Source organism: Cervus canadensis, chromosome 13, assembly GCF_019320065.1.
Source record: "Cervus canadensis isolate Bull #8, Minnesota chromosome 13, ASM1932006v1, whole genome shotgun sequence".
In the NCBI taxonomy this organism is placed as follows: Eukaryota; Metazoa; Chordata; class Mammalia; order Artiodactyla; family Cervidae; genus Cervus; species Cervus canadensis.
Window position 1 is genome coordinate 40,338,504 of NC_057398.1, and position 13,052 is coordinate 40,351,555.

The 13,052-nt window shown below is 37.2% G+C and overlaps 1 protein-coding gene across 3 annotated transcripts in view; it reads left to right on the plus strand.

The window, feature by feature from the left end:
* Positions 1-10,107, plus strand: part of VAMP4 (vesicle associated membrane protein 4) — a 29,376-nt gene extending 19,269 nt beyond the window's left edge. Inside the window, exons 6-9 of one of the 3 annotated variants that reach the window (XR_006272620.1) lie at positions 852-931; positions 3,896-3,947; positions 6,020-6,166; positions 8,310-10,107. Coding sequence is in view for 2 of the 3 variants with exons in the window: in XM_043485672.1 (XP_043341607.1) it covers positions 852-931; positions 3,896-3,947; positions 4,302-4,363 (194 nt within the window). In the remaining variant the exon portion in view is untranslated. Of the gene's footprint in view, positions 1-851; positions 932-3,895; positions 3,948-4,301; positions 5,983-6,019 lie in introns of those variants that run through there. The other 2 variants (XM_043485673.1, XM_043485672.1) reach the window with 2 other exon arrangements.
* Positions 10,108-13,052: the final 2,945 nt, after the last annotated feature.

Genomic DNA, 13,052 nt, shown 5'->3' on the forward strand with positions numbered 1-13,052 from the left:
TATTGTCGTATTATTGCTTTAATTGATCGGTTGAGAATGAAAAAATTAAAATTCATTATTGAAAAGAATTAGAGTATTTTTTTCTTTTGTCCTGTTATGTTGATGTACTTTGTATCTCTCCTGATCTCATGGAAAATAGATCTAATCACTTGTATTCAAACTTTTCAAACTTATCCAGTGTGGTTTTTTTTCTTTTTCTTAGCTCCCACCCCCCTATCCAGTGGTTTTTTTTTTTTTTTTCTATCCAGTGTTTTTATCTTATGCTTTGTCTGGTGACTTAGTAACCTTTCTTTACTGACAGATGTTAGTCTCTGTTCTTATAACAGTTCCTGACACTTATTAGGTACTCACGTATTGTTTAAATGATGAATGGCTGAATGACTGTCTGATTAATCCTTGACAGACTTACTTAACAAAAAAAATTATTTAACCACTTTTAAAATTTGTACTATTTTGCTTCAGAATCACTTTTGATATAATCTAAGAATTTAGCCTTCTCCACTTGTAGAGTTTTTCTATAGTTCTGCCAAGTATTTGAGTTTTTAAGGAGCATTTTCTAACAGAATTCATGTTTATTGAAAGCACTGAGGGCCTAGAAGTCTTATCTTACTCTTATCATAAAAGTGGATTGAGCAAACTGATGTGCAGCCACTTTTTCCTTTTTTTTTTTTTTTTTAAAGAATACAGAATGCCAGAGTTTGTGGGTGGAGGAAAGGAAAGATGTTGTTTTCATGCTTAAAGGGGAATAAATTTGCAGAAGTAGAAATTAATATTTTCTTGTCTTTGTGTGACTAGATAAAAGAATCCTGTTATGTCGTTTAATCCTTCTCTCCATCCTCTATGTGATATAGAAAGCTTATCGGATAATGCAACTGCTTTCAGCAACAGATCCAAACAACTTCGAAGGCAAATGTGGTGGCGTGGATGCAAAGTAAGTAAATCAGAAGATGTTGGATAGGTTGATCAGCATATCCAGTGGTGGTCAAAGACATGAAGGAAAAAGGGACTCTAGATTATAAGCTCTGTAAGGACAGGGGCTACAACTCTGTTGCTCATTATTATATATTCTGAGCCTGAGACACGGTGGAACTCTGAATATTTGTCGAATTAATATCTTTTGGGTTAGAAATAACTCAAGGAATCAAGCAGTGCCTGAAAGGTTGTTTTCATGGGTTTCTTCGTAGAGAGTAACCCACATTTTATTAATAATTTAGCTTCCTCTAGACTTATAAGAAATATTAACTTATAATTTATTATTAGTACCTTTTTGGAGCAACCTATACCATTACATACAGATGTTTAAAAGATAGAATGCAAGCTAGAGAAAAATATAATTTTCTTTTGGAAAGGAGGAAAAAAATAAAAGCAGTTGAATGTGTCAGAATTCATATGGCAAATGGGGGGGCTTAAAAAAGTCCCACTGTCCCTCATTATTCTAGAGAGTCTTCTGCCATACGACCCTGAACCAATCTGCCTGATCTCAGAAGCTTGGCAAGGTCAGGCATGGTTAGTACTGGGATAAGAGGAATAAGAAGTAAAACATTTTAACAAGAAGAAAATTAGGAATCATTATATGCTGATATATTCCTGCAAAACATTTTATGGAAATGAATTTACTTCTTAAATCAAGTATGGCTACTGCTTATCAAGCAGAAAAATGTTTCTCTTAAGATTTTTTAGAAAATTTCATGTCATGAGCATATCTCATCTTCTTCCTCCTGATACTTCGTATCATTTTAAAGTCTCTCATTTTCCAGTTTAGGAATAACTTTCAAAACATGATGTTGACATATGCTAAGGATTTCTTCCAAGAGTTTCGGTAGATTTACTTCTTTTTGTCTGTGTACCTGTTGAATCCTCTTATTTTCAGAAATAGAACTTAGGGGAAGATACAAGTTTCATTGCTCCTCTTGTCCAGAATTTAAATTTTCTAGGTTTTTTTAAAGAGTAAATTTTTTATTTCTATACAAATGTTCTGTTCTGGAAATTAGTTTGGTGGAACAAAAGGTTGACAAGCCATTAACCTCCTCTCCCCATACATACACATGACTCATTCACGTGGCCATTAATAAAATGATAATGTACATTTTGTGTAGCTTTTTTTAACCATGGCTAAAGATTTTCATTTTGTACTTTATGGGGTCCAGATCAAATAAATAGCATGCTTTTAAGTGGGAAAATTAGAGTATATTTTTAATTTATATTTTTTAATAGTCTCTACATCATTGCCATTTTCTGGTTTAACTTATTATTTAGGAAGGACTAAGTAAAGGGCTATAGAAATGGAAAAGAGATAAGAGGTTGCCACTGGCTAAGGGTCGAGGAGTAGAGATTGACTACAGCAGGGTATGAGGGCACTTTCTGAGTGATGAAAGTGTCTTACGTTCAACTGCGATGGTGATGGCTGACAACTAGATGTCAAAATGCATCAAAATGAACTTTAAAAGGGTGAGTTTTATTGTATGTAAAGTATCTCTCAATAAACCTGACTTTTAACATAAATAAGTAAACATGTTTAATGAGAAACAGATTTTTGTCCATGTCGCTTGGAAGAAGTGCACTTTGAACATGTGTGAATACTGCCATTTTTGGTTGTAAACATTTCCTGGCCAGTGTTAGAAACTGTTTATTTAGGTGTTTTTAAATTGTTATTAATATTTCCATTTAAACCTTCTAAATGTTAAGCCTAGCACAAATTAATAGGGCAAATTAATATGTATTTTTAGTAAATTTGAAAAGCTACTGTAAAATTCGAAATTATTTTAGAAATATTTTCAGGTTTAAAAAAAATGCAAAGCTTCCATATATTCTCTGGATCACTTTTGTCACTAAAGTACTTTATAGTGTAATGTGGACCCAGACACCTATTGAAAATGTACCCGTATTCATTTGATCTGAGTCTGTGTATACATTTTTTGGTTATCATGTGATAGGTCCCTGCTATTCAAATTGCAAATCTTCCATGTATTGTCTTGGTCACTTTGTTCTTGTCATGAATATAATGCCACTAAAATGTCAGCAGTATTTTTATCTTAGAAACATTTCATTAGGTACTTCTAGTTGCTAGTTGTAATATCCACTGGAATGTTTCATGTGTTTATAACAACTGGGTACCTTTTTTCTGAATGAACCATCTTTAATCTATTATCTGTGAAAATTGTTGATGATAACAACACTTTTGTTTGAATTCAAATCTAGTCAATTTATAATTTATGCATTGTAGGATTAGATGAGGAATGTGACAATTTTATAGAGAGAGATAATGTGGACCTAAAATATTAAGTACCTAAGGACTAATCTTAAGATTTCTCCTATCTGTGAAACTGATGCACAGAATGCTCTTAGGCAAGTTATTTATTAAATGAGGTTTATTCATGAAAAGTTTAAATTATATTCCTCAAAATGGAGATAAAAATGCTAAGAAAATAAGGGGAGCACAAACTAACAGAATTCCAATATATTAATACTTTGAGAATAATTTCTGTAAGAAATGCTTTATACTATGTATATTGAACCATCTCTATTGGATGCCAATGGTATTCATAATATCCTGACATTTTTGGACAGAGTTGCTAAAAGATTGTTCTTTTCCTAGCCTTACATTAGAGATATGTGTGAAATCAGAGACAAAAAGACCAGGCCCATGAAGGCTTTGATTATTACTGTTTACTCTGTAGCCTTGAACAGTAAAATCTACACAAGCATAACTCCTCAAATTTGGGGAACTCTGATTATTTCAGAAAGATGCAAATAATCAAGTTTATATGAAAAAAAATTTGGAAACCTTTCTTAGAAGGAGATTGTTGACGAGTTAGTGTAATGTGGTAAATAGAATGACAGATACTCTTTATTAAGAAGTGAAACATTAATCTTTTCTGTTTTTTGTGTGTTGTAGATAAAAGCTATCATGGCTTTGGTTGCTGTTATCCTTTTGTTAGTGATTATCAGTAAGTATTTACTGGATTATTAATTTGGAGGAGTATTATTTGATTTGAAGTTTTAAAAAATTTTCTTTTTAATGTATTTTCAGTTGACTAGTATTATTGATGTCAGGGTTGAGTAATGATTTATGGCCCCAGACAGGAGCTCTTAACCTAGAATCTGTAACTCTGAAAATGCATATAAATTGTATATAAAATTTTACATGAGTATGCATATGTACGTTTTTATAGTGAGAGTCTTTATCTTTCATCAGATTCTCAACAAAAATGACAGGGCTGCATGATTTGTTTGAGGCCATATATGGCTACTGTTACACTCAAGACCATAACACTCATTGTCTATTTATTATTAACTTTTAGGTATGGCAGCTTCATTTCATAATACTGTGTTTGAAGAAAATACAGATAAATTCTCTAGATGATAATTTTTGTTTTGGATTTGAGCTTCATTTCCATCATTGAAGCATAACTCTTGCCCTTCCTTTTTACCCCCTTAATATCCTTTTTAAAGTCAGATCATTAAAAAAATTTTTTCGTATAGTTGGTTGTGTTAATTTCGGGTGTATGACAAAGTGATTCAGTTATATATTTTTTCAGATTATTTTCCACTGTAGGTTATTAAAAGATATTAAACATAGTTCCCCATGCTGTATAGTAGGTCCTTGTTGCTTATCTGTTTTTAGTAGTTTGTATCTGTTACTCTCACTTCCTAATCTGTCCTTTCCCCCTCTCTTCCCCCTCTGGTAACCAGAAGTTTGTTTTCTATGACTGTAAGTCTGGTTCTGTCTTGGATGTAGATTCATTTGTATTACTTTTTAGATTCCACATATAAGTTACATCATATATTTGTCCTTTTCTGGTCAGATCATTTTTAATATCTCCTTTTCCCCCAAGATTCTTGCTCTGTGTTTACAGGGATTTTATAAAGATCCGGAAAGTATCTCAGAATAACCATTTGAAAAATTCCATGGTGATACTACTTTTAAACAGAAAAAAAAAATTTTTTGTTTGAAAGACAGTCAGTCCTCATAATTTGTGGATTCTGTGTTTGTGAATTCATCTACTAGTTAGCATTGATCATTTACCCCAGTGCTTTTGGAGTCATTGGCAGTTGCAGTCAGAAAGGTGAAAACTTTGGATCTCTTGATGTGCATATTCCCAGCTGATGTCTGATGTCATGCTCTGCCTCAGTCCCACCTCATGAAGTAAACAGGTGCCCTTCAGAGTCTGTTCAGTGCCACGCTGCTCACATTTCTGTCAATCTTGTTAATGGTTTTGCTGTTTCAAGTGGCCCCCAGGGGTACTGGTGCTCTGGTGCCGTCTAGTGTTGCTGAGTACAAGGCTGTACTGTGCCTTGTGGAGGAAATATGTGTATTAGATAAGCTTCGTTCAGGCATACATGACAGTCCTGTTGGCCATGAGTTCAGGGCTAATGAGTCAGCACTGTATAGTAAATAAGGTGTCTCTACCCAGAAACGTATAAAACAAGGTTATGTACTCACTGGTTGTCAGAAACATTGTAGACAGAGGCTGGCAGGAATTTAAGCCTCTATTTGCCGTCAGAACAGTGGTTCAGTATCCACTCTTTCAGTGTTTGTGGTGACTTTATAGAACATAACTACTGCCAGTACCAACAACCAGTGGTATGTTGACTGGCATAAAGAAGAAAATACAATCCAGCCATTCTCTTAGCACACAGAGATAGCTACTATTAATATAACTATTGTATATACTTCAAGTCTTTTCCTATTAATAATATATAAACATGTTTTCAAAAACTAAAATCATATGTATACTTTCTAGTAAATACTTTCAAAATATTTTCCCATGTTAGTAAATGTTTTAGCCTCTTTATACTATGATTTTGTATTAATCTATTTGATCAAAATGCTAATATTAGACATTTAGGTTGTCTCATTTTTGCTTCTCCATTCCCATGTGTTATCTATCATTTCAGATAAAAATTGTCCCTGTTACTTACTTCTTTTCACAATGGAAACTACATTTAGGAATATTGTTTCTCACAGTAGCGTATGAATCCGATTTTGATGTTTCTTTTCCATTTTTTTCTCTTGCAGTTCTTATAGTTGTGAAATACCGTACTTGATTTGACGACAGATCTTCATTAAACAAAATCTGGGACAATAATAATAAAAGGTTGCTGCATAATTTAAATGAAACCCATGTATATAACTTTCAAAGCTTCTTTTTCAAGAAATTAAGAGGCAAGTATCACTTCAAATTGGAGCATTGAGAATGTCCAATTATCTCCCTCCCTTCCAACAAAATGTTGCTTTTAATAATTATGTTTGAGGCAAAGATAACCAGCCTTGATTTTGCCATATTCCAAGGGTCTAATTTGAAACTAGATACTTGCCAATTCACTGTTGTATATATATAGTTAAACACTGATAAGGGTATTCCATACTGTTATTTTAATGGCATAAGGACTGAATTTATTGCACTGAGGTAGGGATCAGGCTGGTGGTCAGGGAGCCTCTGCAGAGTACCAGATCATTATGCTGAAAGATGTGTGTAACCATTCCATCGATATTTGCAAGATTCTTTTCATATTAATAATTGCTTTGCAAGCAATGTTCACATGTTTATAGATGTAACAAAAGCTAAATGTTATAAATGTTGCTGCCTTCAGCTATAACTGAAAACATTCCAGTAAACCTATTTTTGATTGTATAAGGGAATGTGTAGTAATTTTTTGACATTTGGATTATGGAAATGGGAAATTTAAAGTGTGAAAAGCGTAGTATGGCGTCATAAATTGGAGGTAATAAAATTATTGAAGAGCATCATTGGAGTATTTGAAAATGCCAAACATACAGCTAAAAGTCATGGTCCAGTCTGTTTTCAGTTAGCCTCCAATAAGGAGGACCAGTCCTAATGTGAGGAATGAAATCCACAGGTAACTTGTCCCCTTAATTTTCTGTTTATTAGTAGCTTTCCTCTTTAACTTCAACTAGCTATTTTACCAGAAATGCTTAAAGTAGCAAAATTACCTGCTTAGGATTTTTGATTTTTGCATTCCCTGATTATCTCCTGGGAAATACAGGTTATACATAAAATCAAATGTGAAATTAGCCAGTAATAAGAAGAAGTCAGGAGCCTAGTTAATCAGTCAGTCAGTAACCAAATGCTAGGGTCACCATTAATCTCAGTCTGTTTTTATAATGATAAAAAGTGTTAACTTTAAAATATGCCAACCTTCTTGGGTTGTTTAAACATGTGAAAGTGAAAATATAGTTCTCTAGTGTGTGTGAGGAAGTTTTATAATAAAATTGGAGGTTCTATAGAGACTTGTGTACATGGACGTCTTCACAATGTATATGTAACTCTAAATTTGAAATAGTGTTAATAGAAAGTAGCAGTATTTAAATAGGAAAAAAAATAGTCCATACAGGGTTTATTTCTTTGGTTGTTTTCATTCAAAATGTATGAAACATAGGATCTTTTTTTTTTTAATTCTACAGGATTAGTACTAAGATACAAAAATGTTCTCTTTAGAATGAAAAGACATTTGAAGGGAGAAAGCAGATTAAGAGATATTCAATACACCTGCAAGTTAGAAGGTCTAAATATATTTGCTTAGCATTATAGTCCACTAAGAACATTTAAAAAGAGGTAAAGGTCTTACATACTATGGAGTGTGTGCTCTGGTTTCTCCATCCTTTGTAAATGTCAGTTACTGTAAATAACATAGTAAATACTAAACCCTTTGACAAAAGAGGATACCCAGGAAAATGAGCATTTTTAGAATTTCAGTAGCTAATATAGTTCAGGAGTGGAACTGTTTTAACTGAGTGTACAGAATCAGTCCTAACATGTTTATTTTGTGTGTCCTTCATTTGGAATTGGAACTAAACTCACCAGTGGTTAATTTTCTATTGGTTAGTATAGAAATCTGGTTTCTTCATATCATCTATCAGTGAAGATGATTATTTCTCAAAAAGAATCCACATTTCCAGTGTTTCTTTAATAAAGTATGCTTTTAAAGAAATAAAAACAAAATTTTTAAAAATTTTAACAATGAAAAAATAAAAGGAAATATTTATATGATAATATCATATATATGTAGTTCTCTTTGTATTTAAATATATTGCTGCTGAGAATACTGGTGGTGGATATGTTACTCTTAGGGATTTGTACTAGTGGTAGCCTGTTTAGTGGTAGCTCAGTTTATCATTTCATCCTTCTCAGTCTTCATTAGTACTAAGACCCTTAAAGTGACTGACATGTTTATGACATTATTATCATAACCTTGGAGACACACGCCTTAGGAAAAAGAAAAATGTGTTCAAATTGATGCCAGGCTTGCCTTCCTTCCCTCCTTTAATCATTCTTTTTCTCATTCAGCTCAGATCATCCTACACTTGAAAAATGAAGTTTCCCCATCATCAAAATTCTCATTACTTAACAACAATGAAGAGCAAGAGAAAAATTCCAAGTAGCTTTGTAAATACTAGTTGATAACCCAGTGAAATCAGGTCACCCCTTTTATAATGCTGGAAACAAACCCTTGTGATTTATGTTTGACTACTGAAACCTGTTGCCCTACAGTAGTTTTGTGATAATGCTAATTAATTAGTTTTTCCTACAGATATGATCCAGTAATACCTGTGGTCTTTTTGCTCCTCTATCCTGATAAATCTCACTGGAAATCACCCTCAGGTTTTTATCAACTTGGGGATTTCTTGACTAAAGAGAAGTTCAGTAGTGAGAATGGAACATTATAAAATGGAGGATGGGTAATAGTACACGTCAAATTCAGAAATACCTTCTGTTAGCACTCCTGTGGGTGGCTTCTATATAGTCTTTATGTGCAGTCACTCTGCATTAAAAAATTATAGCTTTAGCATTTTTTTTATAGCAGAATTGGGCATCTTTCAATTTTGTATGACACGTGGGTATCCTGGAAATGATTATACATGTACAAACTGAGAAGGAAAAAAATTGAAATTTCTCATTATCAGTACACTCTTAAACATGCTAGATGGCCTGTCAGCCTTTTTATCCACACTCTCTACACTTACGTGTATGCATACTAAGATTAAAAAATATGCTAGAAATTGTTTTCTCATGTTGAGAATGAGTGCCATTAGAAGCTAACTATTGAGTCAGTATTCCTAAGTCTAGGAAAACCAACTCTCAGTCTGATTGTGTGTTTTCATGTGGAAATGTGATTGGACTCATTGAAGTCAGTTTTATTTTTCTGTGAGAGAGGAGTTAGAACATAAATCAGTCCAAATGCATTTATACACTTTTGTTTTAGAATGCAGTAGAGTACTCATATTTGTGTAGGAAGTTGCCACAAGGCTGTGTGAAGATACTGAGTCAGAAGGAGCTGGAAGGTGCCCTTCTTCTCAATTCATCCACTGTTCTTCCCATACTGTAGACAAATGGAGCCATAGGGGACACAATCTTTTTATTCTGGCTCCTCTGTTTTAAGAAGCTGCTTGGAACAGGTCAGTAGGAATTGAAGGGAAAGCATGACCAACCCAATTGAAGGGGATAAACACAAGCTTGGGAAAACACAGATCACATCGTGCTTGTGTCCCCACAGCACCCAGCCCAGTGCCGTGCACCTGGCTAGATGAGTGTGCCTAGGAAATCACAGACACACCGGTGTGCCCGTTGATAAAGCGTCAACGCCCATGGTCCTCCCTGCAGAGGTGACATGACTGCCATAACTGTGGGTCTTTTGCCTTTACCAGGAGATTGTAGTGCTGTTTTATAATGGGTAAAGAAAAATTTTTATTTTTACATTATTAGGTTCTTTTCATTTGAAAAGGTCTTGAAATCAGACCGTCTATTAAATATTTTAGGGCTACAAAGTAAATTGCATAAATCAGTCAAATGTCAGAACTCAAACTCTTAAGAAAACTCAAGCACTTGATCTTATGCCTGGGGTATGTCATTGTTTTAAATTCCACACTCCTTTATTTAATCATTTTGATAAGTGCCTTTGATGTTTTCAGATGTATGGTGGGAGATGAGCAATGTAAATGGCGTGCACCCTTTGCTGTAGACTCTCAAGTCTTCATATCCATTTTCACCAGTGTTGCAAATGTTAGTCCTCGGTGTTCCTGTCAGATACGTATTTGTAGCCCCTCCATAGTAAACAGTAAAATAAACTATTTCATAGAAAACAAAATTAAGCACTTTTTGGCTTATTCAGTATGTGTTACCTGTTGCCTTAACTTCATAGTGTAACTTACTTGAAATACCATCTGGCTAACCTGATTCGGGCTTCCCTGGTGGCTCAGCTGGTAAATAATCTACCTACAATGCAGGAGGCTTGGGTTCAACCCCTGGGTTGGGAAGATCCCCTGGAGAAGGGAATGGCTACCCACCCCAGTATCCTGGTCTGGAGAGCTCCATGGACTGTATAGTCCATGGGGTCGCAAAGAGTCAGACACGACTGAGTGACTTTCACTTTCACCCTGGTTTAGTCCATCCCAGTTTTCCAATAAGGTACATGGAGGAAAAATAAATAGAAGATGTCCTGTCACCAAAAACCATGTGCAGTGCTCAACCTATTGACAGAATCTGCTAAGAATGTCTCAGTGTAAAATTACTGAGTCTCAACTGCAGAAAAAAACAATTGGAATACTCATGCTTTTGAAAGAGAGTAAGGGGGGACAAATTTCTCTTGCACTTACACTTAGGTGTTCCAATCAGAAAACCTGGCACCCACCCCTCAGCTGCATGAGCTGCTTTTAGAGGCAACTAGAGCAGTGTTCCTCCAGTACTCTTGCCTGGAAAATCCCATGGATGGCGGAGCCTGGTAGGCTGCAGTCCATGGGGTCGCTAAGAGTCGGACATGACTGAGCGACTTCACTTTCATTTTTCACTTTCATGCATTGGAGAAGGAAATGGAACCCACTCCAGTGTTCTTGCCTGGAGAATCCCAGGAATGGGGGAGCCTGGTGGGCTGCCGTCTGTGGGGTCGCACAGAGTCAGACACGACTGAAGCAACTTAGCAGCAGCAGAGCAGTGTTTATTCTCTTCAACCTCCCTCCACCCAGAAACTAAAGTTTGTTTCTTTCATACTCCAGAAAGGTGTGGGAGGGGGTGATATTGGGGGCACGTTGTACCCAGAAATGTATAGTCTCTACAAATAGAGGACTGTGGTCAGGAATGGAGATGGGAAGGACTTGGGTTTGTGCATTCTGAGAATGATGGTATTTAATGTAATCCAACCAGTCATTGTATGAGAGAACCAGGCAGGGAGGTCAGATCCTCCCTGAATCCAACAGTCACACTTTATGAATACCTATCCAATGCTGGAAACTTCTGTGAGGCAGTGAACAGCACTTTGCTTTTCAGCTGCAGGTGTAAGAAGAGGTTTGACTAGTAACCAGATGCATAATTGAGCAGGGCCAGGCGCAGTGCACTCACCATGTGTATTGAGTAAAAAGACTGGGTCTTGTCTAAGGATGTGTAAAAAGATGCACATGGAGCCTATGAGCACATCCTCCTGGAATCCCCTGTAACATACGCCTCTCCTCCCCAGGTAGCCTCCACCGCCTGTCTTTGCTCCTCTTTATAGCAATAGTCCTTGAAAAAATACCTGTGCTTATGATTTCTAGTTCTTTTTCACTCACTCTCTTAAATACTTCAGTAGAGTTTTTGCCTCCTAACTTAAGCTCTTGTCAGAGTCACCACTGACCTCTGCATTGCTAAAGTTGAAGGTCCACTCTCAGCCCCTTCCCTGCATGTCAACAGCGTTTGATGCAGCTGATTGCTCTTTTCTCATTTATGCTTGCTACCTAGGCTTGGTTTGTTCTTATCTCACTGATTGCTTTTAACATTGGACTTTTAACATTGGACTGCTCCAGGATTCACTCTTGGTCTGAACCACACATATGCCCTTTGGTAATCTTATCTAATCTCATAATTTGGATAACATTTATGTGCTGATGAATCCCAAGTTTATGTCTCCTGCTTGACTTCTGAATACAGACTTTATCCAATATTCTAGAGGACCTCGGCTGAGATGGCAGAGTAGGAAAATCCCGAGCTCACCTCCACTCATAGGCACACCAAAACCACAAGTATTTACAGAGGAACTATTGATCTAGCAGAAAAGACCATCTCCAAGAAAAGTTATAAAGAAGGAACCACAACAAGATGGGTAGGAAGGGAAGAATTTCAGTAAGTTGAGACCCACAGCCCTGTGTAGGCGACCCACAAATAAGAGGATAATTACAGCCGCAGAGGTTCCCCCCAAGGAGTGATGGGTCTGAGCCCCATACTGTGCTCCTCAGTCCATGAGTTCTGCACCAAGAAGATGAGCCTCCAGATGCTTGGCTTTGAAGGCCAGTAGGGTTGACATTTGGGAGAACCAGAAGGCTGTGGGAAACAAGCCTTAAAGAGCACACACAGAAATCTCACATGCTTTGGGATCTGGGGCAGAAGTTGTTTGAAAGGAACCTGGGTCAGACCTCCCTGCTTATCTGGGAGAGCCTTCTGGAGAGGTGGGAGACACTACCGGAGCTCTCCTTGGGGACACAGACACTGGAAATATCCATTTTTGGCAGCTGGCTCTAACAGGACACTAGTGCTGGCAAGCACCATTTTGGAGTCTTCCCTCTAGCCTATTGGCACTGGGACCTGGCCTTGCCCACCAGCCTGCTGGCGCCAGTACTGGGAGACCTCAGGCCAAGCAATCAGCCAGGTGGGGACACACCTCCACCTACCAGCAGGAAAGTACCTTAAGACTCCCTGAGCCCACAGCCTGTCTAGGACACAGTGCTGGCCACCAGAGGGCACAGGGCCCAGGACCTAGTCCCCCACCCAAAATATACTGGCAGGACCACAAGACATGGCTCTGCCCACCAGCGAGCCAGCATTAGCCTCAGGAACGTCACACACCAGTGGGCAGGAACCAGACACCCTGGGCCCTAGCCCACCCACCAACCAGTGAACACCAGCCCCAAGACCACCATAGCCCTGCAGCCTGGCATGGCAGGGCCCAGCTCACACCAGTGGGTCAGCACCCACCTGAGGGCTCCCCAGGCTGCAGGCCCACCCACTATCAGGTCAACCCAGCTGTAAGACAACTTGGATCCCTCAGCCAGCTGCCGCAGGATCCCA